The 27,299-nt window shown below is 49.3% G+C and overlaps 1 protein-coding gene across 1 annotated transcript; it reads right to left on the minus strand.

Annotated features, from left to right (window-relative positions):
- Positions 1 to 11,323: 11,323 nt before the first annotated feature.
- On the minus strand, positions 11,324 to 12,436 carry LOC123134458 (2'-deoxymugineic-acid 2'-dioxygenase-like). The gene has a single exon (XM_044553711.1). The coding sequence runs from the start codon at positions 12,417 to 12,419 to the stop codon at positions 11,388 to 11,390; it is 1,032 nt and encodes a 343-aa protein (XP_044409646.1). The 5' UTR covers positions 12,420 to 12,436; the 3' UTR covers positions 11,324 to 11,387.
- Between the last annotated feature and the right edge of the window lie 14,863 nt (positions 12,437 to 27,299).

Here is a 27,299-nt window from a genome sequence, read left to right on the forward strand (position 1 = left end):
CGATACAGATATGTAGATTTCCTACCATTGTAACCGACTCTATGTAACCCTAGCCCTCTTCGGTGTCTATATAAACCGGATGGCTTTAGTCCATAGGACGAACAACAATCATTCCATAGGCTAGCTTCTAGGGTTTAGCCTCCTTGATCTCGTGGTAGATCCACTCTTGTAACACACATCATCAATATTAATCAAGCAGGACATAGGGTTTTACCTCCATCAAGAGGGCCCGAACCTGGGTAAAACATCGTGTCCCTTGTCTCCTGTTACCATCCGCCTAGACGCACAGTTCGGGACCCCCTACCCGAGATCCGCCGGTTTTGACACCGACATTGGTGCTTTCATTGAGAGTTCCTCTGTGTCGTCACCGATAGGCTCGATGGCTTCTTCGACCATCATCAACGACGCAGTCCAGGGTGAGACCTTTCTCCCCGGACAGATCTTCGTATTCGGCGGCTTCGCACTGCGGGCCAATTCGCTTGGCCATCTGGAGCAGATCGAAAGCTACGCCCCTGGCCGTCAGGTCAGATTTGGAAGTTTGAACTTCACGGCTGACATCCGCGGGGACTTGATCCTCGATGGATTCGAGCCACAGCCGAGCGTGCCGCACTGTCACGGCGAGCATGATTTAGCTCTGCAGCCGGACAGTACCCTGGAGGCCGCACTCGAACCCGCTCCGATCTTCAATTCGGAGCCGGCTGCGCAGATCGAGGACGGATGGCTAGACACCGCCTCGGGGGCTGCAACCTCTACGGCGATAGAGCCGAACACTGACCTTGTCCCTCATAAGCTCGTGACTCCGAGGTGCCGGACTCCTTGCCGGACTCCGAACCTCCCGCGCCCCCTCCGATCGAATCCGATTGGGCGCCGATCATGGAGTTCACCGCAGCGGACATCTTTCAACACTCACCTTTCGGCGACATCTTGAGTTCGCTAAAGTATCTCTCGTTATCAGGAGAGCCCTGGCCGGACTGCGGCCAGGACAGTTGGGATGCGGACGACGAAGAAATTCAAAGCCCACCCACCACCCACTTGGTAGCCGCTGTCGACGATCTAACCGACATGCTAAACTATGACTCCGAAGACATCGACGGTATGGACGACGATGCCGGAGACGACCAAGAACCAGCGCCTACCGGGCACGGGAAAGCCACCCCAACTCATGACGTATACATGGTGGATACACCAAAAGGAAGCGATAATGAGGAAAAACGGGACGTGGCGAAGGACAACTCCCCCAACAAACAACCAAAGCGGCGACGCAAGCGCCGCCCGAAGACCGGCATCGATAAAAACGGCACCCATACGGACCCGGCCCTAGAGCAGGGCGAAGCAGTGGACGACGCACATGTCAACAAGCAGCCAGCCGGACATGAACTGGACAAGCAACCCATCCCCGGCGAAGATGATCTCACATCACCAGAGCATATGAATCTTCATAAAAGGCTCGTCGCCACTGCAAGAAGTTTGAAGAAGCAAAAGCGGAAGCTCAAAACAGCGGAGGACGCACTCAGAATGAGATGGAGCAAAGTACTCAACAGCGCAGATAAACATGGCGCTAGTCACCAGACAAAGAGCTACCCGAAGCGCAAGCTGTTGCCCGAATTTGACGAGGAGGCCTTAGAGCCCCCGCAGTCAAAAAAGAAAGAAGCCGCCTGGCCGGATAGACGACCAGATGACAGGCCAAGAGCAACAAGGGGCGCCGCACACAAGCCGGCACACGATCAGCATAAAGATCCTCGGAAAAAGGACGACCCAGTCAGATCTATTTATGGGCCAAAAAAGAAGACTCCAGGAAGCAACATAACCCGCCGAGCATTCAAAGACAACGGCACACCCAAATACAGGGGCGCCGCACACCCACTATGTTTCACCGACGAGGTACTGGATCATGGATTTCCAGCGGGATTCAAACCCGTAAACATAGAAGCATATGACGGAACAACAGACCCCGGAGTCTGGATTGAGGATTACATCCTACACATACATATGGCCAGAGGAGACGATCTCCATGCCATAAAATACCTACCCCTCAAGCTCAAAGGGCCAGCTCGGCATTGGCTTAAAAGCCTCCCAGAAAATACCATTGGAAGTTGGGAAGAGCTTGAGGATGCGTTTCGAGCAAACTTTCAGGGGACCTATGTCCGCCCTCCGGATGCAGACGATTTAAGTCACATAACTCAACAGCCCGGAGAGTCAGCATGCAAATTCTGGAACAGGTTCCTCACTAAAAAGAACCAAATAGTAGACTGTCCGGACGCTGAAGCCTTAGCAGCCTTTAAACACAACGTCCGAGACGAATGGCTTGCCAGACACCTCGGCCAGGAAAAACCAAGAACAATGGCCGCACTAACAAGCCTCATGACCCGCTTTTGCGCGGGGGAAGACAGCTGGCTGGCTAGATGCAGCACCAGCGACCCGAGTACATCCGAAGTTAGGGATGGAAATGGGAAATCACGACGCAGAAAAGATCAGCGCCGGAATAAGGAAAATGGCCCGAATAGTACGGCGGTCAACGCCGGATTCAAAAGCTCTCGGCCGAACAACAAAACACTGCCCCTCAAGGACAACAGTGACGAGCTATCCAACCTAAACAAGATTCTGGATAGACTATGTCAAATACATGGTACCTCCGGGAAGCCTGCAAACCATACCCACAGAGATTGTTGGGTCTTCAAACAGTCCGGCCGACTTAATGCCGAACACAAGGGGCTCGACACACCAAGCGAAAGTGACGAAACCCAAAAGCAGCACTCCGGAAAACAGAAGACTTTCCCACTAGAAGTCAAAACAGTGAACTCACTTCATGTGATAACACAAAAAGACAGCACGGCACCTGCAATACCAGGACACCGCCCGCATAATGGGGATAGACCCTACCAAAATTCGCCGTAGCAGCACTTCCTTCAAAGGAGTGACGCTAGGCCTTTAAGCCAATTATACAGGCTCTGTACCACCAGAGGTTGTGTTCGGTTCATCCGACAACCTCCGTCGCGAAAAGCTCACTCTCCATCGCCGCATTCACACAGTAGCCCTTAAGCACTATCGGGGCGCGCAGCTATCGCCAGCCCTAATGCAATACCACATTACGCGTTTTTTAAGCTTAAGAATGCCCGGTCAACGTGGCATAATTTCATTAAAAAGTAACTCCGAGTGTTCCTCGACCACGGAGAACGTGAGACTGCTTCAACAGCCACACACTAATCAGACCTTGCAGGTCAAAGCCCCTAAAAACAGGTCATTTAGACCTCGGACATGGTTAGGCGAGTCCGGCGTAACTAAACAAGGGGCTTCCCAGCCGCATATCCCCTTTATAAGGGACTGCGTGTATAAATGATGAGAGCCAATAAAGCTCAATTTTCTTCCTTTTATTCTATTTTTATACAACCTCTGCATGATATTTCTTGAAAATTAAGTCCTTCTCTTTTATAGATGAAGCACATGCTACACCCGTCCAGGATACAACACAATGGAGACACAGGCGCAGACATGCAGCAGGGACCCGTTGCAAGGATTCTTTTCAGATTAAGACCCTGTGTCAACCTTTCTTACTGTCTCTTGTTGATACACATCCCCCGGTTTCCCTACCATAACCGAGGAGGAGGCTGGCGTTTTGGCATCGGCCGCGTCAGAAGTTCCCGCCTGAACCTGGACACTAGGGGCTTAGGGCATTGTTCTGCCCGGTATCATAAAGACCGAACACCTCAGGGAGTGTTCGGCGTCTCGAGTTAGGCCTTATATGCATCAGCTCCGAATCATGTCTTTGGTCAAATGTTGGGTTTGCCCGGCTCCTGTGTTTTGCTGCCTTACGTTCCGTATCATCGGCTAACGCGGCACCAGGAGAACTACTGCGATTGTGCCCCGGTTCGGCCGGGCGAGCACCTCAGTAGAGAAAGCCGAAAACTGACTGTCATGATATAGCGAGAGACTGGTCAACCACTCGATCGACCATTGGAATGTTTAGAATTCCTCCGCTTTGACGAAGGACCGCTTCCCGGTCAGGCACATACGCGCCCCGAAGTTCGGAGAGGAGCGGTGCCGCTAGGGGCTATATAGTAGCCCCACATTCGAGCTCCTATGGCTAAGTGAAAGTGATAAAGCATTATAGTCCGGTTGCCTAGTTTGCTACGCTATCACCTCCCTAAAAGGACCAAGACGTTGGATTAAGTGTGAAAAAGCGCTTTTCTTTTTGCAAACACCCCCGCACCATGTGCGTGGGGGCTGAAGCCAAAGACTGCAACTTTCAGGTTATTCATACATATACGGCCGCACAGGAGATAGTTCAATACTTGAACACACAAGTATAAAAAGTTATTGCATTATCAACATGATCTCAGAAATCATACATGTCATTCAAACATAACATCTTTCGAGCACTGCGACTCTATTATACGAGCGCCCTGCAGGACTTCCTCAAAATAGTGCTCGGTGGGGAATCGGCTTTTGTCCGAACCCCGGGATGCAACAGCGGTGGCATCCATTTCCGCCCAGTATGTCTTACCACGGGCGAAAGCCATCCGTGCACCTTCTATGCATGCCGACCGCTTCATCGCCCCAATACGCGGCACCGCCCCAAGGAATTGCTGCAACAAGCCAAAATAACTCTTCGGCTTGGGCCTTTTCGGCCATAGATGAGCGACCACATCCGTCATGGCAAGTCCGGACAATCTATTCAGCTCAGCCCACTCAACCAGCCGATCACTCAACGGAAGTGGACGCTCCGGACTATGGAATTGAGACCAGAAAAGCTCTTCCATTTCATGATCCTCCTGGCTTCGAAAGTGCACGACTGCGTCCGCCGCACTCGCCGCCAAGTCCAGATAAGGATCCTCCGCACCGTACAATCGGCCCAGCTGAGCATACTTCGGATCCGTGAACTTCCTACGCAGCATAAAGGGCTTTCCAGCCACAATGTCTCCAACCTGACGCAGTTCCTCCTTCATAGCCCGCATCGCACTACGGGCATCCTTGGCTTCGGCGTCGGCCTTCTTCAGGTCCTCTTGCTCCGCTCGGCGTTCTCCTTCAAGAACCTCCAGGCGGTCGGTAGCAACTTTTAATTTCGTGGCCATTCCGGCCATCTCCTCCCTGCTTCGGCAGTGAGCAGCCTTCTCGGCTTCTAGCTCTTCCGCTGCCTTCAAGGCAGCCGCCTCGCTTTTTCTGGCTTGCTCCTTGGCCCGAGCAAGTTCTGCTCGAAGGCCTTCCACAGTAGCAGAACTATCTGCATCAGGCATACAAATTGTAAGGAATGGGCGTCAGCTCCCTTACTAGGCGACCGCAGAGCAACCATATACCTTGTGACTCATCGAGTCGTTTATTGACCAGCGAGATGTCCGCATCCGCAACGTCGAGTTGCCTCTTCAGCTCGGCAAATCCATCAGTCCGGCTGGCCACCGAACGTTCCGCCACCTGCATAGGAAAGGCGACAATCTATAACTGAGATTATGATCCTTGGCACGCTGCCGCTTTCGACAGCATACCAGGTCTCAGGGGCTACTATCTATACAGGGCGCACTTCATGTGCAAAACTATCAAAAGGTGTGTCATTTTTTGCGTACCTCAAATCCCGTCAGCAAACATCCGACGGCCTCACACAACCCGCTTTCGGCGGACGAGATCCTCTCAATCACCATACCCATTAATGTGTGGTGATCTTCTGAGATGGACGCCCTCTTAAGCAAATCCTGCAGCTCCACCGGCCGTACTCCAATGGGTGCCGAACTCTCTGGCCCCGCCGGACTCGAAGAGACCCTCCGCGACGACACCTCAAGGTCGTCCGCCCCGCACGATGGGGCAGCAGATGGAGGCGTTTCACTCTCCATCATCTCCGGACGAAGGTCTCCCGAAGATGAGCTGTGCGGAGATGGGCTGAGATCCGAACTACAAGGTGAAAACTTCGGTTACCCTTAGAAATTAAACAAGGATGTCCATTATTACAAAATTCCCCCTTTTACTTACGGCTCGCTAGAGGGCTGATTCCTCCGAGGAGACAGTTCGGCCGGGGTTCTTCCTGGCACGGGACCTCCGTTACAGATTTCTTTCCCCACTTTGAGGCCTTGGCCTCCGAGTCTTCGGAAGCGGTCCTCTTCTCCCCCCGGAAGGAGGGACTCTCGATTCCTCCCTTACTGAAAGCCTCCGTGGCTGAGGTGGTAGATCCCCTGTGCCCTTCTTCGCCCTCCTCTGAAGGTGCAACCTCTAACATTTTGATTAACACGGGATCCTGTGTGGTCTCAGGGAGGGGGGCCGGACACCGTATCAATTTTGCTTGTGCTATCCACTCCTGTCCAAGGGATAGCTGGTTAAAAGGCAAATCCACAGTAAATAAATGGACGATGTGTCCGGACACAGGGCTACTTACTTGAGTATCCGGGCGATTGCAGCTTAGGCCAGCATCCTCGGTCAATTCCGGACGCATTTCTTGCGACCCGAAGAACAGTTCGTACATCTCCATGGGTGTCAAACCCATGAAGTGTTGAAGAGCTCGTGGCCCCTCCGGATTAAATTCCCACAGGCGAAGGGGGCGACGTTTGCAGGGCAGTAGGCGCCGGATCAACATAACCTGTACCACTACGGCCAGATTGATCTCCCTTTCTTGGAGGCCTCGAATCCGGTCCTGCAATAGGGGAATGTCCTTGGACGGCCCCCAGTCACGCCCCTTGTTGACCCATGACGTCAGCCGTTGTGGAGGGCCCGAGCGGAAGACGGGCGGCAGCCTCTGCCTGCTGCCCCTGGGAGCGGTGATATAGAACCACTCCTGTTGCCACAAGCCGAGCTCCTCCTGAAAAGAGCCCTCGGGCCATGGAGCGTCGGCCCTCTTACTTATAACTGCCCCGCCGCACTCTGCCTGACGCCCCTCAATCATCTTCGGCTCCACGTTGAAGGTTTTGAGCCACAAGCCGAAGTGAGGGGTAGTGCAAAGGAAGGCTTCGTAGACGACAATGAATGATGAGATGTGGAGGATAGACTCCGGAGCCAAGTCATGGAATTCCAGCCCATAGTAAAACATGAGCCCCCTCACGAAGGGATCCGTCGGGAAGCCTAAACCCCGACGGAGGTGAGACACGAACACGACGCTCTCGCCAAGCTCGGGAGTAGGAATAACTTGCCCTCGGGCAGGCAGCCTATGCGAAATCTCGTAGGTTAAGTACCTGGCGTCTCTTAGCTTTAGCACGTCCTCTTCCGTGACGGAGGAGGGCATCCACCGGCCTCGTAGGTCGGGGCCGGACATTGTCGAAGATCGAAGGTACCCAAATATGGAGCCCTGGGTGTTGGAACTCGGGGCGAGGGGCGGATTCGATAAAGGATTGAAGGAAAAGAATGGGCCTTGGTCTCATTATAAAGAGGGAGAATACCAAGAACCGTCCCCGTGACCGTTTGGAACCCGCCTTCGATGGAGGGGGCGTGGCAATGGGCGCGGTTGGGTTACCCACGTCCGTATTGATGGGAATCCCGGAATAAGGGGAACACGATCTCTGCTTCGACAAGACGTGCCAAGGAAACCGCCTCGCTAAATGCGCGGAGGTGGAACAATAAAAACAATTCGAGTAAAGGCTTGGTAATGGTGTGACGTCACGCCACAAAATACGTCAGCAGATTGAACTTGTGTAATATTATTCTCTCTGCGGTGGTACGTGGAATTTATTTTTGCAGAGCCGGACACTATCCTGGTGTTCACAATCTTCTATAAATTATTCGGAGGAAGAACCCGCCTTGCAATGCCAAAGACAACATGCGCGCCGGACTCGTCGTCATTGAAGCCTGGTTCAGGGGCTACTGAGGGAGTTCCGGACTAGGGGGTGTCCGGATAGCCGAACTATCATCATCGGCCGGACTCCAAGACTATGAAGATACAAGATTGAAGACTTCGTCCCGTGTTCCGGATGGGACTTTCCTTGGCATGGAAGGCAAGCTTGGCGATACGGATATGTAGATTTCCTACAATTGTAACCGACTCTGTGTAACCCTAGCCCTCTCCGGTGTCTATATAAACCGGATGGCTTTAGTCCATAGGACGAACAACAAGCATACCATAGGCTAGCATCTAGGGTTTAGCCTCCTTGATCTCATCGTAGATCCACTCTTGTAACACACATCATCAATATTAATCAAGCAGGACGTAGGGTTTTACCTCCATCAAGAGGGCCCGAACCTGGGTAAAACATCGTGTCCCTTGTCTCCTGTTACCATCCGCCTAGACGCACAGTTTGGGACCCCCTACCCGAGATCCGCCGGTTTTGACACCGACAAGTGGGTTAGTTCCATCTAACCCAACTATCCCGGTGGAGAGGTGCTTATTTGAGTTAGAGTGGGTTAGAAAATAATTAGCAGTACTCCAGAGAAACCCAAACAGGGTTAGTTCCATCTAACTCTAACTATGTTAGAGTATCCAAACAGGGCCAATATTGACTAGCATAATTAGCAGTACGACCAATCTAAGTAATACTACAAAAACTACATTTAGACCTTGTAAGGCCAACTCCACCGCACGACCCTATCCTGTCCGGCCCCGTCCGTTTGGGGTAAAACGGACAAACGAGGTGGCCCAGCGCGCGGGGGCAAACGGACTTTTGTCCGTTTTGTGTCCGCTTTCGACCCATCCGCGGCCCAAGTTTGTGCCGCTTTTGGGGCGAAACGGACAGCGCACGGACGGGCGGGACGCGCGCACTTGTCCGCCCCTGGCCCGCGTGTCGGTGACACAGAGCAACCCCCCCCCCTTCTCGTGGCCCCTTTGGCGCCATTCCCCCCCCCCAAACCCTCCCATGTCCCGCCCGTCCCATTCCCTCCCCCGTCCATGGTCGACCCCCAGCCGAACTCCGGCGGGCTGGCCGTCGACCCGCCCGTAATGGCCAAGAAGAAGAAGGGCAAGGCGCCAAGGAAGCCACGGTCGGAGTGCACGCCGAAGGAGATCGCCAAGTTGGATGCGGAATCGGCGAAGAGGAGGAGCCGGAGGGCGGTCGTCAAGATGAACGTCGTCGCGGCCAAGAGAGCCGCCGAGCGCGCTGCGATTGAGGCCGCGCGGCACAAGGCCGAGGTCGAGGAGAAGGAGGCCATCGTCAGCAAAGCGCACACCCTTCTCATGGCCGACATTTGTCGCCCGCCTGGTTTCTCTGGAGGGGCCGTCGGTCCGGCGAGCATAGGGTAGTCGGTTGCCCGGCCTCCGCACTGCCAGTCGTCGACGTTGCGGGCCACGCCCTTGTCGCCCGGCTTTCCTCCGCCAAGGCACGACGCCCAGACCCATTTCGGGGGGTCGCCGGAAGTGAGCGTGATCGCGCCGTGCACACCACGCACCTCAGCCGTCATCGACCTCAACTTCACCCCTGGGTCCAGCAGCAGTGGCCGACCGTCCGTCGAGATGTAAAGAAAGCAAGCACGGTCGTCGTTTACCAGCAGCATGCCGTCCCCCCGCGTCTTGTTCGACGAAATGCCAACCCCAACGGCACCGGTCGACGACCCCTACTACGACCAGTTCATGGAGGAAGTGATCTACGACGGCGGCCACGTCCCTTTCTATGACCCCGAGGAGACCCAAAGTCAGGATGGCTGCGGCCAGTTCACTGCCGATGAAGAGGCCGACGACCGTGCTGACTACGACCATGGTGACTCGTGGCATGAAGACGATGACATCTATGTCGAAGGTGATGGTGAATAAGAAGAAAGCAATGACGTTGACATTAGTGGCGCGCCATTGTTCATCGACGAGCTGACACAAAGAGCGGAAGCACAAAAGAAGAGGAAGAGCATTCGCACGGGTTCATATACACAAGATGAGGACAAGTTGATTTGCCAAGCTTGGATGGAGATTAGCCAAGATCCAAGGACCGGCGCGCAACAAAAGGGTATTGTTTTTTGGACGAGAGTCCACAAAACATTCCATGAAAGGAAGATGTTTGAGCCCTACCAATTTGAAAGCACCCGTGGCGTCGGCTCGATTCAAAAGAGATGGTTGTTCATCCAACAAGAGTGCAACAAGTATCAAGCCGCATTTGAGAGCGTTCAAGCACGGCCCGTGAGTGGTACCGGCGTTGGAGACATGGTATGCTCTCATTCTTTGCCCTTTCCTTGCTACGGCCATGAAACTTCGGCCTTGTACATGTTTGCATGGTCACTTGTTGTTCATCATATGGTGTAGGCATTTCAATCTTTGGAGGCATTCAAGGCCCGGCACAATGACAAGCCGTTCACTCTTACGCATTGTTGGACTATGATCAACAATTGCCCTAAGTTCAAGGACCAATACCGTGAACTCCAAAGGAAGAGAGGCCTCAAGACGGCCAAGTTCGTCGGAGGTGGAGATGGCGAGGCGTTGAAGAGGCCGAGGGGCAAGACCAACTCCAAGGTTGATGACATTCGTGATGCCTCATCCATGGCATTGCATGACACTTTGCATGGCATGATGTCGCAAAAGGATGTGAGGGACGAGAAGAAGCGGCAAAGCAAGGACGAGCAAATGAAGCAATACCTAGAGCTTCAAACGAAGAAGTTTGAGATGGAGGAGGCGACCAAGAGAAGGAAGCTTCAGATGGAGGAGGCGGCCCGGCAGAGGCAGCTCGACATGGAGGAGGCGTCCCGGCAAAGGCAGCTCGACATCGAGGCCGAGAACGTCAAGGCCAGGCAAAGGCAGCTCGACATCGAGGCCACCAATGCCGCCACCAAAGCGAAGGAGGTGGCCCTCGCGATCATGAGCGTGGACTTGTCGAAGATGAGCGAGAAGACGAGGGTCTGGTTCGAGGCCAGGCAGAAGGAGATGCTCGACGCCGACGACCTGAACTAGGTCGTCCGATCGGCCGTGGTCGTTCTTTTTTGGAGGCTGTCATGGGTGCCGCCCGCCCGCTGGGCCGTGTGCCGGCGAGAAAAACATTTCATTTTGAAGGCCGGCTGTGTTGCCGGCCGCTGGCTGTGTTGCCGGCGAGGACAACCATTCATTTTGAAGGCTGGTTGTGTTGCCGGCCGCTGGCTTTGTTGCCGGCGTGCGTGCTGAACTGGGGCCGTAGGGCTTGGCATTTGAAACGTTTTTTTTAAATGGACGCGGACGGGATGGGGTAAAGGATGCGGCCGCGCGCTGGGCGCACGGCCACCGCATCCCAGGTAGACCCGGACACGACCCCATTCCCCTGCCCGAACGACAGAATCCGGACAAAACGGACGTCCGTTTGAGGTCGCGCGGTGGAGTTAGTCTAAGATGTTGAGACCTAGTCGTTATTCTATGGCTGGCAAACTGCGGTAGAACCCAATGCCAGACCGCGGTGTGGCTTGTTTTTGTTTCTAGTCTAGCGGGCGTCATACACATTGTAAGACGAGATTGTAACCCTTAAAATTCTTTGCGTAATACAAGAAGAATTACAGTATTATCCAAAAAACATGCGTGTACAGAAAATTAAGCCGACAAGTGATCAGTGCTTGAAATGCGCCATGACGGCGTCCCTGTCCCCAGCCTCGGCGACGTACACACCGAGAAATTCGCCGTAGGAGTAGGGCCTGTATAGAGGGCCCTCGCCTGCGTCCAGCACCAGCTCCTGCGCCGGCGCGACGGTGCACCAAAGCTCGGGCCACACGAACGAGGCCAGCGAGGTCCGCGCGACGCGCGCGCCGGTGACGACGCGGTGCTCGCCGCTGCGCAGGCGCCCGTTGCTGACCACCTCCATCTGATGCCCAAAATTGAGGACCAGCGCCCCCGGCGCGGCGTCCACGTCCACCCACATCGTTCCTCCGCCGCCAGCCTCGCCCTCGTCGTGGAGCAGCATCTGTAGGCCACCGCCGACGTTCTCCATGAGCACGGTGACGAGGCCGGGGTCGCAGTGCGGCGCGATGCCGAGGGTGAGGCTCGGGTCCGGGCACGGCGGGTAGTGGTTCACGTTCATCATCGCGCCGCCGCTGAGCGACCCCTCGAAGTGCTCCTCGCCGAGCCCCAGCCCGACCGCGGCGAGGCGCAGAACGCGCCGCGCCGCTGCACTCACGGCGGCCGTGTACGGCTCCAGGGCCGCCCCGAGCCCGCGCGGGTTGTCCGGCCACTCCGGCGGGTGGCAGCCGAGCTTGAGGCAGTCCCGCCAGTACAGGAACTCCTCGCCGGCGCCGTTCCGGACGCTCGTGTGGAACCGCGGGAGCTGCTTGCCGTCGGTCGAGTAGTACGCCATCTTCTCATCCGCCGGCAGTCCAAAGAACTCCTCGGCCGCGCGCATCATGGCGCCCATTACCTCCTCCGGCACGCCGTGGTTGACCACCTGGAAGAAACCGAACTCCCGCCCCGCGCGGATGATCTCCTCGGCGATCCTGCCGTCGTCATCTCCGCCGAGATCAACTACAGGCAGCATCGGCGGTGCCACCTTGCCATTCCCGGAATAAGACGGCCTCTTGTGCACGGGGAGTATGTAGCGTCCAGGCACTGACTGGTGGGCGGCGCCATTGGAGAGAGGCTCCGCTGCCATCTCGAGCTATAGCTTTGCTTGACTTGCATATGCCGATCAGTTTATCATCTGCAGCACTTTATGCTGAAATTAGTGGTGAAGAAAAGCATCTTCTATTTCAGAGAACATTTGACTTTTGATTGGAACCAATGCGTACCTTTTTTTATATTTTTTGGCCGGCTTTTAAATAATTGGCCGGCTAACTAGCTTGATGCAATTGTGGGCAAACAATATTGTGAGCATGAGTACTGTTCTAGGTGGTAGGTTCTATTTTCCTTTGGATGGTGGCTACTTGTGATTTTTTATAGCTGAATGGTCCAAATGTGGCTACTTGTGATTGTTTAAGTACATTTTGGCATCCTCATTTTTTTAATAAAGAGGGAGGGACCGGAAGTCTCAACAGAAGGTCTCAATATTTTGGCTAACCCTTCACTATAGGCCAAAACCGGTGTTAAATTGACTTTTACTTCATTTGGCACCGGTGCCCTTCATTGCCCAATCGGTGGCACAACAAAAATTCCGGGAACCGGAGCAAGTAGTTGCTCCAATGCCAAATTCACCGAGGCGATAAAAAATTCCATATCTCGTTCTTCTCGTGCGAACCAACTGCAGTGACTACCTCCGCTCCGTCCACCATCTCCGATGAGCTCTTCGTTGCCTGCCTCCAACGCTTGACTCCAACGGCCCTCGACCACCATCCTTGCCATGACCTTCGCCCTTGCACACGAGCTCGACCATCCTGCACACCAACTCCATGTGGCCTGACACCAACAACTCTGACTGTCAGCCTGGCCTGTCCGTGACCGCAACCCTCTGGTCATGCCCTCGACCCTTGGAAGCGAGTCTGGCCAGCCCGCACTGTTGGAAATATGCCCTAGAGGCAATAATAAAAGTATTATTATTATATTTCCTTGTTTATGATAATTGTCTTTTATTCATATCATAATTGTATTATCCGGAAATCGTAATACACGTGTGAATACATAGACCACAATACGTCCCTAGTAAGCCTCTAGTTGACTAGCTCGTTGGTCAACAGATAGTCATGGTTTCCTGACTATGGACATTAGATGTCGTTGACAACGGGGTCACATCATTAGGAGAATGATGTGATGGACAAGACCCATTCCTAAGCATAGCACAAGATCGTGTAGTTTGTTTTGCTAGAGCTTTTCCAATGTCAAGTATCTCTTCCTTAGACCATGAGATCGTGTAACTCCCGGATACCGTAGGAGTGCTTTGGGTGTACCAAACGTCACAACGTAATTGGGTGACTATAAAGGTGCACTATATGTATCTCCGAAAGTGTCTGTTGGGTTGACACGGATCGAGACTGGGATTTGTCACTCCGTATGACGGAGAGGTATCACTGGGCCCACTCGGTAGTGCATCATCATAATGAGCTCAAAGTGACCAAGTGTCTGGTCACGGGATCATGCATTACGGTACGAGTAAAGTAACTTGCCGGTAACGAGACTGAACGAGGTATTGGGATACCGACGATCGAGTCTCGGGCAGGTAACATACCGTCTGACAAAGGGAATAGTATACGGGGTTGCTTGAACCCTCGACATCGTGGTTCATCCGATGAGATCATCGAGGAGTATGTGGGAGCCAACATGGGTATCCAGATCCCGCTGTTGGTTATTGACCGGAGAGCCGTCTCGGTCATGTCTGCATGTCTGCCGAACCCGTAGGGTCTACACACTTAAGATTCGGTGACGCTAGGGTTGTATGAATATGAGTATGCAGCATACCGAATGTTGTTCGGAGTCCCGGATGAGATCCCGGACGTCACGAGGAGTTCTGGAATGGTCCGGAGGTAAAGAAAACTATATAGGAAGTGTTGTTTCGGCCATCGGGAAAGTTTCGGGGTCACCCGGTATTGTACCGAGACCACCGGAAGGGTCCCGGGGGTCCACCGGGTGGGGCCACCTATCCCGGAGGGCCCCGTGGGCTGAAGTGGGAGGGGAACCAGCCCCTAGTGGGCTGGTGCGCCCCCCTTGGGCCCCCCTGCGCCTAGGGTTGGAAACCCTAGGTGGGGGGGGCGCACCACTTGCCTTGGGGGCACTCCAACCCCCTTGGCCGTCGCCCCCCTTGGGAGATTGATCTCCCAGGGCTGGCGCCCCCCTGGGGGCCTATATAAAGGAGGGCAGGGGGGAGGGCAGCCGCACCCAAGTCTTGGCACCTCCCTCCCCTGCTACACCTTGTCCTCCTCCCGCAGCAGCTTGGCGAAGCCCTGCCGGAGTTCTGCTGCATCCACCACCACGCCGTCGTGCTGCTGGATCATCATCAACCTCTCCTTCCCCCTTGCTGGATCAAGACGGAGGAGACGTCACGATGACCGTACGTGTGTTGAACGCGGAGGTGCCGTCCGTTCGGCGCTAGGATCTCCGGTGATAGGATCATGACGAGAACGACTACTTCAACCCCGTTCTTTTGAACGCTTCCGCTCACGATCTACAAAGTGGTATGTAGATGCATCTCCCCTTTCACTCGTTGCTTAGATGAACTCATAGATGGATCTTGGTGAAACCGTAGGAAAATTTTTATTTTCTGCAACGTTCCCCAACAGTGGCATCATGAGCTAGGTCTATGCGTAGTTCTCTATTGCACGAGTAGAACACAATTTTGTTGTGGGCGTAGATCTTGTCAACTTGCTTGCCACTACTAGTATTTTCTTGCTTCAGCGGTATTGTGGGATGAAGCGGCCCGGACCGACCTTACACGTACGCTTACGTGAGACAGGTTCCACCGACTGACATGCACTAGTTGCATAAGGTGGCTAGCGGGTGTCTGTCTCTCCTACTTTAGTTGGAGCGGATTAGATGAAAAGGGTCCTTATGAAGGGTAAATAGAAGTTGACAAAAATCACGTTGTGGTTATTCGTAGGTAAGAAAACGTTCTTGCTAGAACCCAATTGCAGCCACATAAAAGATGCAACAACAGTTAGAGGACGTCTAACTTGTTTTTGCAGCAATTGTCATGTGATGTGATATGGCCAGAAGTTGTGATGAATGATGAATGATATATTGTGATGTATGAGATCATGTTCTTGTAATAGGAATCACGACTTGCATGTCGATGAGTATGACAACCGGCAGGAGCCATAGGAGTTGTCTTTATTTTTGTATGACCTGCGTGTCATTGAAGAACGCCATGTAAATTACTTTACTTTATTGCTAAACGCGTTAGCCATAGAAGTAGAAGTAGTCGTTGGCGTGACAACTTCATGAAGACACAATGATGGAGATCATGATGATGGAGATCATGGTGTCATGCCGGTGACGAAGATGATCATGGAGCCCCGAAGATGGAGATCGAAGGAGCTATATGATATTGGCCATATCATGTCACTACTATATAATTGCATGTGATGTTTATTATGTTTATGCATCTTGTTTACTTAGAACGGCGGTAGTAAATAAGATGATCCCTTATAATAATTTCAAGAAAGTGTTCCCCCTAACTGTGCACCATTGCTAAAGTTCGTCGTTTCGAAGCACCACATGATGATCGGGTGTGATAGATCCTTACGTTCACATACAACGGGTGTAAGACAGATTTACACATGAAGAACACTTAGGGTTAACTTGACGAGCCTAGCATGTACAGACATGGCCTCTAAACATAGAGACCGAAAGGTCGAACATGAGTCATATGGAAGATACGATCAACATGGAGATGTTCACCGATGATGACTAGTCCGTCTCACGTGATGATCGGACACGGCCTAGTCAACTCGGATCGTGTAACACTTAGATGACTAGAGGGATGTCTAATCTGAGTGGGAGTTCATTAAATAATTTTATTAGATGAACTTAATTATCATGAACTTAGTCTAAAACTTTTGCAAAATATGTCTTCTAGATCAAATGGCCAACGCTCATGTCAACATGAACTTCAACGCGTTCCTAGAGAAAACTAAGCTGAAAGATGATGGCAGCAACTATTCGAACTGGGTCCGGAACCTGAGGATCATCCTCATAGAAGCCAAGAAAGATTATGTCCTAGATGCACCGCTAGGTGAAGCACCCATCCCATAGAACCAAGACGTTATGAACACTTGGCAATCACGTGCTGATGATTACTCCCTCATTCAGTGCGGCATGCTTTACAGCTTAGAACCGGGGCTCCAAAAGCGTTTTGAGAAGCACGGAGCATATGAGATGTTCGAGGAGCTGAAAATGGTTTTCCAAGCTCATGCCCGGGTCGAGAGATATGAAGTCTCCGACAAGTTCTATAGTTGTAAGATGGAGGAAAACAGTTCTGTCAGTGAGCACATACTCAAAATGTCTGGGTTGCACAACCGCCTGTCCCAGCTGGAGATCAACCTCCCGAAAGAGGCGGTCATTGACAGAATCCTTCAGTCGCTCCCACCGAGCTACAAGAGCTTTGTGTTGAACTACAATATGCAGGGGATGGTGAAGACCATTCCTGAAGTATTCTCAATGCTGAAGCCAGCAGAGGTTGAAATCAAGAAATAACATCAAGTGTTGATGGTCAATAAGACCACTAAGTTCAAGAAGGGCAAGGGTAAGAAGAATTTCAAGAAGGACGGCAAAGATGTTGCCGCGCCCGGTAAGCCAGTTGCCGGGAAGAAGTCAAAGAATGGACCCAAGCCTGAGACTGAGTGCTTTTATTGCAAGGGGAAGGGTCACTGGAAGCGGAACTGCCCCAAATACTTAGCGTACAAGAAGGCCGGCAACACTAAAGGTATATTTGATATACATGTAATTGATGTGTACCTTACCAGTACTCGTAGTAACTCCTGGGTATTTGATACCGGTGCCATTGCTCACATTTGTAACTCACAGCAGGAGCTGCGGAATAAGCAGAGACTGGCGAAGGACGGGGTGACGATGCGCGTCGGGAATGGTTCCAAGGTCGATGTGATCGCCGTCGGCACGCTACCTCTACATTTACCCACGGGATTAGTTTTAAACCTCAATAATTGTTATTTAGTGCCAAGTTTGAGCATGAACATTGTATCTGGATCTCGTTTGATACGAGATGGCTACTCATTTAAATCCGAGAATAATGGTTGTTCTATTTATATGAGAGATATGTTTTATGGTCATGCCCCGATGGTCAATGGTTTATTCTTAATGAATCTCGAACGTAATGTTACACATATTCATAGCGTGAATACCAAAAGATGTAAAGTTGATAACGATAGTCCCACATACTTGTGGCACTGCCGCCTTGGTCACATTGGTGTCAAGCGCATGAAGAAGCTCCATGCTGATGGACTTTTAGAGTCTCTCGATTATGAATCATTTGACACATGCGAACCATGCCTCATGGGCAAAATGACCAAGACTCTGTTCTCCGGAACAATGGAGCGAGCAACCAACTTGTTGGAAATCATACATACCGATGTGTGCGGTCCAATGAGCGTTGAGGCTCGCGGAGGATATCGTTATGTTCTCACTCTCACTGATGACTTGAGTAGATATGGGTATGTCTACTTGATGAAACACAAGTCTGAGACCTTTGAAAAGTTTAAGGAATTTCAGAATGAAGTAGAGAATCAACGTGACCGAAAGATAAAATTCTTACGATCAGATCGTGGAGGAGAATATTTAAGTCACGAATTTGGTACACACTTAAGAAAATGTGGAATCGTTTCACAACTCACGCCGCCTGGAACACCTCAGCGTAACGGTGTGTCCGAACATCGTAATCGCACTCTATTGGATATGGTGCGATCTATGATGTCTCTTACCGATTTATCGCTATCATTTGGGGATACGCTCTAGAGACAGCTACATTCACTTTAAATAGGGCACCGTCTAAATCCGTTGAGACGACACCGTATGAATTATGGTTTGGGAAGAAACATAAGTTGTCGTTTCTAAAAGTTTGGGGATGCGATGCTTATGTCAAGAAACTTCAACCTGAAAAGCTCGAACCCAAGTCGGAAAAATGCGTCTTCATAGGATACCCTAAGGAAACCATTGGGTATACCTTCTACTTAAGATCCGAGGGCAAGATCTTTGTTGCCAAGAACGGATCCTTTCTGTAAAAAGAGTTTCTCTCAAAAGGAGTAAGTGGGAGGAAAGTACAACTCGATGAAGTACTACCTCTTGAACCGGAAAGTAGTGCAGCTCAGGAAAATGTTCCTGTGGTGCCTACACCGACTGGAGAGGAAATTAATGATGATGATCAAGGTACTTCTGATCAAGTTGCTACTGAACTTCGTAGGTCCACAAGGACACGTTCCACACCAGAGTGGTATGGCAACCCTGTCCTGGAAATCATGTTGTTAGACAACGGTGAACCTTCAAACTATGAAGAAGCGATGGCGGGCCCAGATTCCCACAAATGGCTAGAAGCCATGCAATCCGAGATAGAATCCATGTATGAAAACAAAGTATGGACTTTGACAGACTTGCTCGATGATCGGCGAGCGATAGAAAACAAATGGATCTTTAAGAAGAAGACGGACGCGGATGGTAATATTACCATCTATAAAGCTCGACTTGTCGCTAAGGGTTATCGACAAGTTCAAGGGGTTGACTACGATGAGACTTTCTCTCCCGTAGCGAAGCTGAAGTCCGTCCGAATCATGTTAGCAATTGCCGCATACTATGATTATGAGATATGGCAGATGGACGTCAAAACGGCATTCCTTAACGGGCATCTTAAGGAAGAACTGTATATGATGCAGCCGGAGGGTTTTATCGATCCTAAGAATGCTAACAAAGTATGCAAGCTCCAGCAATCCATTTATGGGCTGGTGCAAGCATCTCGGAGTTGGAACATTCGCTTTGATGAGATGATCAAAGCGTTTGGGTTTATGCAGACTTATGGAGAAGCCTGCGTTTACAAGAAAGTGAGTGGGAGCTCTGTAGCATTTCTCATATTATATGTAGATGACATACTTTTGATGGGAAATGATATAGAACTTTTGGACAGCATTAAGGCCTACTTGAATAAGTGTTTTTCAATGAAGGACCTTGGAGAAGCTGCTTACATATTAGGCATCAAGATCTATAGGGATAGATCGAGACGCCTCATAGGTCTTTCACAAAGCACATACCTTGATAAGATTTTGAAGAAGTTCAAAATGGATCAGTCCAAGAAAGGGTTCTTGCCTGTACTGCAAGGTGTGAGATTGAGCTTGGCTCAATGCCCGACCACGACAAAAGATAAAGAAGAGATGAGCGTCATCCCCTATGCCTCAGCCATAGGATCTATTATGTATGCCATGCTGTGTACCAGACCTGATGTAAACCTTGCCGTGAGTTTGGTAGGAAGGTACCAAAGTAATCCCGGCAAGGAACACTGGACAGCAGTCAAGAATATCCTGAAGTACCTAAAAAGGACAAAGGACATGTTTCTCGTTTATGGAGGTGACGAAGAGCTCGTCGTAAAGGGTTACGTCGACGCTAGCTTCGACACAGATCTGGATGACTCTAAGTCACAAACCGGATACGTGTATATGTTGAATGTGAAGGAAATATGCCCTAGAGGCAATAATAAAGTTATTATTTATTTCCTCATGTCATGATAAATGTTTATTATTCATGCTAGAATTGTATTAACCGGAAACATGATACACGTGTGAATACATAGACAAACATAAAGTCACTAGTATGCCTCTACTTGACTAGCTCATTAATTAAAGATGGTTATGTTTCCTAACCATAGACATGTGTTGTCATTTGATTAATGGGATCACATCATTAGGAGAATGATGTGATTGACATGACCCATTCCGTTAGCCTAGCACTTGATCGTTTAGTATGTTGCCATTGCTTTCTTCATGACTTATACAAAGTTCCTGCAACTATGAGATTGTGCAACTCACGTTTACCGGAAGAACACTTTGTGTGCTACCAAACGTCACAACGTAACTGGGTGATTATAAAGGTGCTCTACAGGTGTTTCCGAAGGTACATGTTGGGTTGGCATAATTCGAGATTAGGTTTTGTCACTCCGATTGTCGGAGAGGTATCTCTGGGCCCTCTCGGTAATACTCATCACCTAAGCCTTACAAGCATTGTAACTAATGAGTTAGTTATAAGATGATGTGTTACAGAACGAGTAAAGAGACTTGCCGGTAACGAGATTGAACTAGGTATTGGATACCGACGATCAAATCTCGGGCAAGTAACATACCGATGACAAAGGGAACAACGTATGTTGTTATGCGGTTTGACCGATAAAGATCTTCGTAGAATATGTAGGAACCAATATGGGCATCCAAGTTCCGCTATTGGTTATTGACCGAGAATAGTTCTAGGTCATGTCTACATAGTTCTCGAACCCGTAGGGTCCGCACGCTTAACGTTACGATGACAGTTTTATTATGAGTTTACAAGTTTCGATGTACCGAAGTTTGTTCGGAGTCCCGGATGTGATCACGGACATGACGAGGAGTCTCGAAATGGTCGAGACATAAAGATTGATATATTGGACGACTATATTCGGACACCGGAAGTGTTCCGGGTGATTTCGGAGAAAACCAGAGTGCCGGAGGGTTACCGGAACCACCCCCCCCCCCGGAGAGTTAATGGGCCACATGGGCCTTAGTGGGAAGAGAGAGGGGCGGCCAGGAAGGGCCGCGCGCCCCTCTCCCTCTGGTCCGAATTGGACTAGGAGGGGGGCCGGTGCCCCCCTCTTTCCTTCCCCTCCTCTCCCCCTTCCTTCCCCTCCTAGTAGGAGTAGGAAAGGAGGAGTCCTACTCCTACGAGGAGGAGGACTCCTCCTCCTGGCGCGCCCAACAAGGGCCGGCCGGCCTCACCCCTCCCTCCTTTATATACGGGGGCAGGGGGCACCCCATAGACATAGAAGTTGATCTACGGATCGTTCCTTAGCCGTGTGCGGTGCCCCCCTCCACCATATTCCACCTCGGTCATATCATCGCGGAGTTTAGGTGAAGCCCTGCGCCGGTAGAACATCATCATCGTCACCACGCCGTCGTGCTGACGGAACTCATCCCCGAAGCTTTGCTGGATTGGAGCCCGGGGATCGTGATCGAGCTGAACGTGTGCTGAACTCGGAGGTGTCATACGTTCGGTGCTTGGATCGGTCGGATCGTGAAGACGTACGACTACATCAACCGCGTTGTCATAACGCTTCCGCTTACGGTCTACGAGGGTACGTGGACGAACACTCTCCCCTCTCGTTGCTATGCATCACCATGATCTTGCGTGTGCGTAGGAATTTTTTTGAAATTACTACGTTTCCCAACAGTGGCATCCGAGCCTGGTTTTATGCGTAGATGTCATATGCATGAGTAGAACACAAGTGAGTTGTGGGCGATACAAATCATACTGCTTACCAGCATGTCATACTTTGGTTCGGCGGTATTGTGAGATGAAGCGGCCCGGACCGACATTACGCGTACGCTTACGCGAGACTGGTTTCACCGTTGCAAGCACTTGTGCTTAAAGGTGGCTGGCGGGTGTCTGTCTCTCTCACTTTAGCTGAATCGAGTGTGGCTACGCCCGGTCCTTGCAAAGGTTAAAACAACACTAACTTGACGAACTATCGTCGTGGTTTTGATGCATAGGTAAGAACGGTTATTGCTAAGCCCGTAGCAGCCACGTAAAATTTGCAACAACAAAGTAGAGGACGTCTAACTTGTTTTTGCAGGGCATGTTGTGATGTGATATGGTCAAGACGTGATGCTATATTTTATTGTATGAGATGATCATGTTTTGTAACCGAAGTTATCGGCAACTGGCAGGAGCCATATGGTTGTCGCTTTATTGTATGAAATGCAAACGCCCTGTAATTGCTTTACTTTATCACTAAGCGGTAGCGATAGTCGTAGAAGCAATAGTTGGCGAGACGACAATGATGCTACGATGAAGATCAAGGTGTCGCGCCGGTGATGATGGTGATCATGACGGTGCTTCGGAGATGGAGATCACAAGCACAAGATGATGATGGCCATGTCATATCACTTATATTGATTGCATGTGATGTTTATCCTTTATGCATCTTATCTTGCTTTGATTGACGGTAGCATTTTAAGATGATCTCTCACTAAAATTATCAAGAAGTGTTCTCCCTGAGTATGCACCGTTGCCAAAGTTCTCGTGCCCAGACACCACGTGATGATCGGGTGTGATAAGCTCTACGTCCATCTACAACGGGTGCAAGCCAGTTTTGCACACGCAGAATACTCAGGTTAAACTTGACGAGCCTAGCATATGCAGATATGGCCTCGGAACATGGAGACCAAAAGGTCGAGCGTGAATCATATAGTAGATATGATCAACATAGTGATGTTCACCATTGAAAACTACTCCATCTCACGTGATGATCGGTTATGGTTTAGTTGATTTGGATCACGTGATCACTTAGATGACTAGAGAGATGTCTGTCTAAGTGGGAGTTCTTAAGTAATATGATTAATTGAACTTAAATTTATCATGAACTTAGTACCTGATAGTATTTTGCTTGTCTATGTTTGTTGTAGATAGATGGCTCGTGTTGTTGTTCCGTTGAATTTTAATGCGTTCCTTGAGAAAGCAAAGTTGAAAGATGATGGTAGCAATTACACGGACTGGGTCCGTAACCTGAGGATTATCCTCATTGCTGCACAGAAAAGTTACGTCCTGGAAGCACCGCTGGGTGCCAGGCCTGCTGCTGATGCAACTGACGACGTTAAGAACGTCTGGTAGAGCAAAGCTGATGACTACTCTATAGTTCAGTGTGCCATGCTTTACGGCTTAGAACCGGGTCTTCAACGACATTTTGAACGTCATGGAGCATATGAGATGTTCCAGGAGTTGAAGTTAATTTTTCAAGCAAATGCCTGGATTGAGAGATATGAAGTCTCCAATAAGTTCTAAAGCTGCAAGATGGAGGAGAATAGTTCTGTCAGTGAACATATACTCAAAATGTCTGGGTATAATAATCACTTGATTCAACTGGGAGTTAATCTTCCGGATGATAGCGTCATTGACAGAATTCTCCAATCACTGCCACCAAGCTATAAGAGCTTTGTGATGAACTATAATATGCAAGGGATGAGCAAGACTATTCCCGAGCTCTTCGCAATGCTAAAAGCTGCGGAGGTAGAAATCAAGAAGGAGCATCAAGTGTTGATGGTCAACAAGACCACTAGATTCAAGAAAAAGGGCAAAGGGAAGAAGAAGGGGAACTTCAAGAAGAACAGCAAGCAAGTTGCTGCTCAAGAGAAGAAACCCAAGTCTGGACCTAAGCCTGAAACTGAGTGCTTCTACTGCAAGAAGATTGGTCACTGGAAGCGGAACTGCCCCAAGTATTTGGCGGATAAGAAGGATGGCAAAGTGAACAAAGGTATATGTGATATACATGTTATTGATGTGTACCTAACTAGAGCTCGTAGTAGCACCTGGGTATTTGATACTGGTTCTGTTGCTAATATTTGCAACTCGAAACAGGGACTACGGAATAAGTGAGCACTGGCCAAGGACGAGGTGACGATGCGCGTGGGAAACGGTTCCAAAGTCGATGTGATCGCGGTCGGCACGCTACCTCTACATCTACCTTCGGGATTAGTTTTAGACCTGAATAAATGTTATTTGGTGCCAGAGTTGAGCATGAACATTATATCTGGATCTTGTTTGATGCGAGACGATTATTCATTTAAATCAGAGAATAATGGTTGTTCTATTTATATGAGTAATATCTTTTATGGTCATGCACCCTTGAAGAGTGGTCTATTTTTATTAAATCTCGATAGTAGTGATACACATATTCATAGTGTTGAAACCAAAAGATGCAGAGTTAATAATGATACTGCAACTTATTTGTGGCACTGCCATTTGGGTCATATCGGTGTAAAGCGCATGAAGAAACTCCATACTGATGGACTTTTGGAATCACTTGATTATGAATCACTTGGTACTTGCGAACCGTGCCTTATGGGCAAGATGACTAAAACACCGTTCTCCGGAACTATGGAGCGAGCAACTGATTTGTTGGAAATCATACATACTGATGTTTGTGGCCCAATGAATGTTGAGGCTCACGGCGGGTATCATTATTTTCTCACCTTCACAGATGATTTGAGCAGATATGGGTATATCTACTTGATGAAACACAAGTCTGAAACATTTGAAAAGTTCAAAGAATTTCAGAGTGAAGTGGAAAATCATCGTAACAAGAGAATAAAGTTTCTACGATCTGATCATGGAGGAGAGTATTTGAGTTATGAGTTTGGCCTACACTTGAGACAATGTGGAATAGTTTCACAACTCACGCCACCTGGAACACCACAACAAAATGGTGTGTCCGAACGTCGTAATCGTACTTTACTTGATATGGTGCGATCTATGATGTCTCTTACTGATTTACCGCTATTGTTTTGGGGTTATGCTTTAGAGACGGCCACATTCACGTTAAATAGGGCACCATCAAAATCCGTTGAGACGACACCTTATGAACTGTGGTTTGCCAAGAAACCAAAGTTGTCGTTTCTTAAAGTTTGGGGCTGCGATGCTTATGTGAAGAAACTTCAACCAGATAAGCTCGAACCTAAATCGGAGAAATGTGTCTTCATAGGATACCCAAAAGAGACTATTGGGTACACCTTCTATCACAGATCCGAAGGCAAGACATTCATTGCTAAAAATGGATCCTTTCTAGAGAAGGAGTTTCTCTCGAAAGAAGTGAGTGGGAGGAAAGTAGAACTTGATGAGATAATTGTATCTACTCCCTTATTGGAAAGTAGTTCATCACGAGAACCAGTTCCTGTGACAACTACACCAATTAGTGAGGAAGCTAATGATAATGATCATGAAACTTCAGATCAAGTTTCTACTGAACCTCGTAGGTCTACCAGAGTAAGATCCGCACCAGAGTGGTACGGTAATCCTATTCTGGAAGTCATGTTACTTGACCATGATGAACCTACGAACTATGAGGAAGCGATGATGAGCCCGGATTCCGCAAAATGGCTAGAAGCCATGAAATCTGAGATGGGATCCATGTATGAAAACAAAGTATGGACTTTGGTTGACTTGCCCGATGATCGGCAAGCCATCGAGAATAAATGGATCTTTAAGAAGAAGACTGACGCTGATGGTAATATAACTGTCTATAAAGCTCAACTTGTTGCAAAAGGTTTTCGACAAGTTCAAGGGGTTGACTACGATGAGACTTTCTCACCCGTAGCGATGCTTAAGTCCGTCCGAATCATGTTAGCTATTGCTGCATTTCATGATTATGAAATTTGGCAAATGGATGTCAAGACTGCATTCTTGAATGGATTTTTAGAAGAAGAGTTGTATATGATGCAGCCGGAAGGTTTTGTTGATCCAAAAGGTGCTGACAAAGTGTGCAAGCTCCAGCGTTCCATTTATGGACTAGTGCAAGCATCTCGGAGTTGGAATAAACGCTTTGATAGTGTGATCAAAGCATATGGTTTTATACAGACCTTTGGAGAAGCCTGTATTTACAAGAAAGTGAGTGGGAGCTCTGTAGCATTTCTAATTTTATATGTAGATGACATATTATTAATTGGAAATGATATAGAATTTCTGGATAGCATAAAAGGATACTTGAATAAAAGTTTTTCAATGAAAGACCTCGGTGAAGCTGCTTACATATTGGGCATCAAGATCTATAGAGATAGATCAAGACGCTTAATAGGACTTTCACAAAGCACATACCTTGACAAAATTTTGAAAAGGTTCAAAATGGATCAGGCAAAGAAAGGGTTCTTGCCTGTGCTACAAGGTGTGAAATTGAGTCAAACTCAATGCCCGACCACAGTAGAAGATAGAGAGAAAATGAAAAATGTTCCCTATGCTTCAGCCATAGGCTCTATCATGTATGCAATGCTGTGTACCAGACCTGACGTATGCTTAGCAATAAGCTTGGCAGGAAGGTACCAAAGTAATCCAGGAGTGGATAACAGGACAGCGGTCAAGAACATCCTGAAATACCTAAAAAGGACTAAGGATATGTTTCTCGTATATGGAGGTGACAAAGAGCTAGTCGTAAACGGTTACGTCTATGCAAGCTTTGACACTGATCCGGACGATTCTAAATCGCAAACCGGATACGTGTTTTTATTAAACGGTGGAGCTGTAAGTTGGTGCAGTTCTAAACAAAGTGTCGTAGCGAGATATACATGTGAAGCGGAGTACATAGCTGCTTCGGAAGCAGCAAATGAAGGAGTCTGGATGAAGGAGTTCATTTCCGATCTAGGTGTCATATCTAGTGCATCGGGACCAATGAAGATCTTCTGTGACAATACTGGTGCAATTGCCTTGGCAAAGGAATCCAGATTTCACAAGAGGACCAAGCACATCAAGAGACGCTTCAATTCCATTCGGGACCAAGTCCAAGTGGGAGACATAGAGATTTGCAAGATACATACGGATCTGAATGTTGCAGACCCGTTGACTAAGCCTCTCTCACGAGCAAAACATGATCAACACCAAGACTCCATGGGTGTTAGAATCATTACTATGTAATCTAGATTATTGACTCTAGTGCAAGTGGGAGACTGAAGGAAATATGCCCTAGAGGCAATAATAAAGTTATTATTTATTTCCTCATGTCATGATAAATATTTATTATTCATGCTAGAATTGTATTAACCGGAAACATGATACACGTGTGAATACATAGACACACATAAAGTCACTAGTATGCCTCTACTTGACTAGCTCATTAATCAAAGATGGTTATGTTTCCTAACCATAGACATGTGTTGTCATTTGATTAATGGGATCACATCATTAGGAGAATGATGTGATTGACATGACCCATTCCGTTAGCCTAGCACTTGATCGTTTAGTATGTTGCTATTGTTTTCTTCATGACTTATACAAAGTTCCTGCAACTATGAGATTGTGCAACTCACGTTTACCGGAAGAACACTTTGTGTGCTACCAAACGTCACAATGTAACTGGGTGATTATAAAGGTGCTCTACAGGTGTTTC

Source organism: Triticum aestivum, chromosome 6B (assembly GCF_018294505.1).
Source record: "Triticum aestivum cultivar Chinese Spring chromosome 6B, IWGSC CS RefSeq v2.1, whole genome shotgun sequence".
NCBI classification, from domain to species: Eukaryota; Viridiplantae; Streptophyta; class Magnoliopsida; order Poales; family Poaceae; genus Triticum; species Triticum aestivum.

Coding starts and splice junctions, on each gene's coding strand:
- LOC123134458 (XM_044553711.1), bottom strand. CDS start 12,419: ATGGCAGCGGAGCCTCTCTCCAATGGCGCCGCCCACCAGTCAGTGCCT.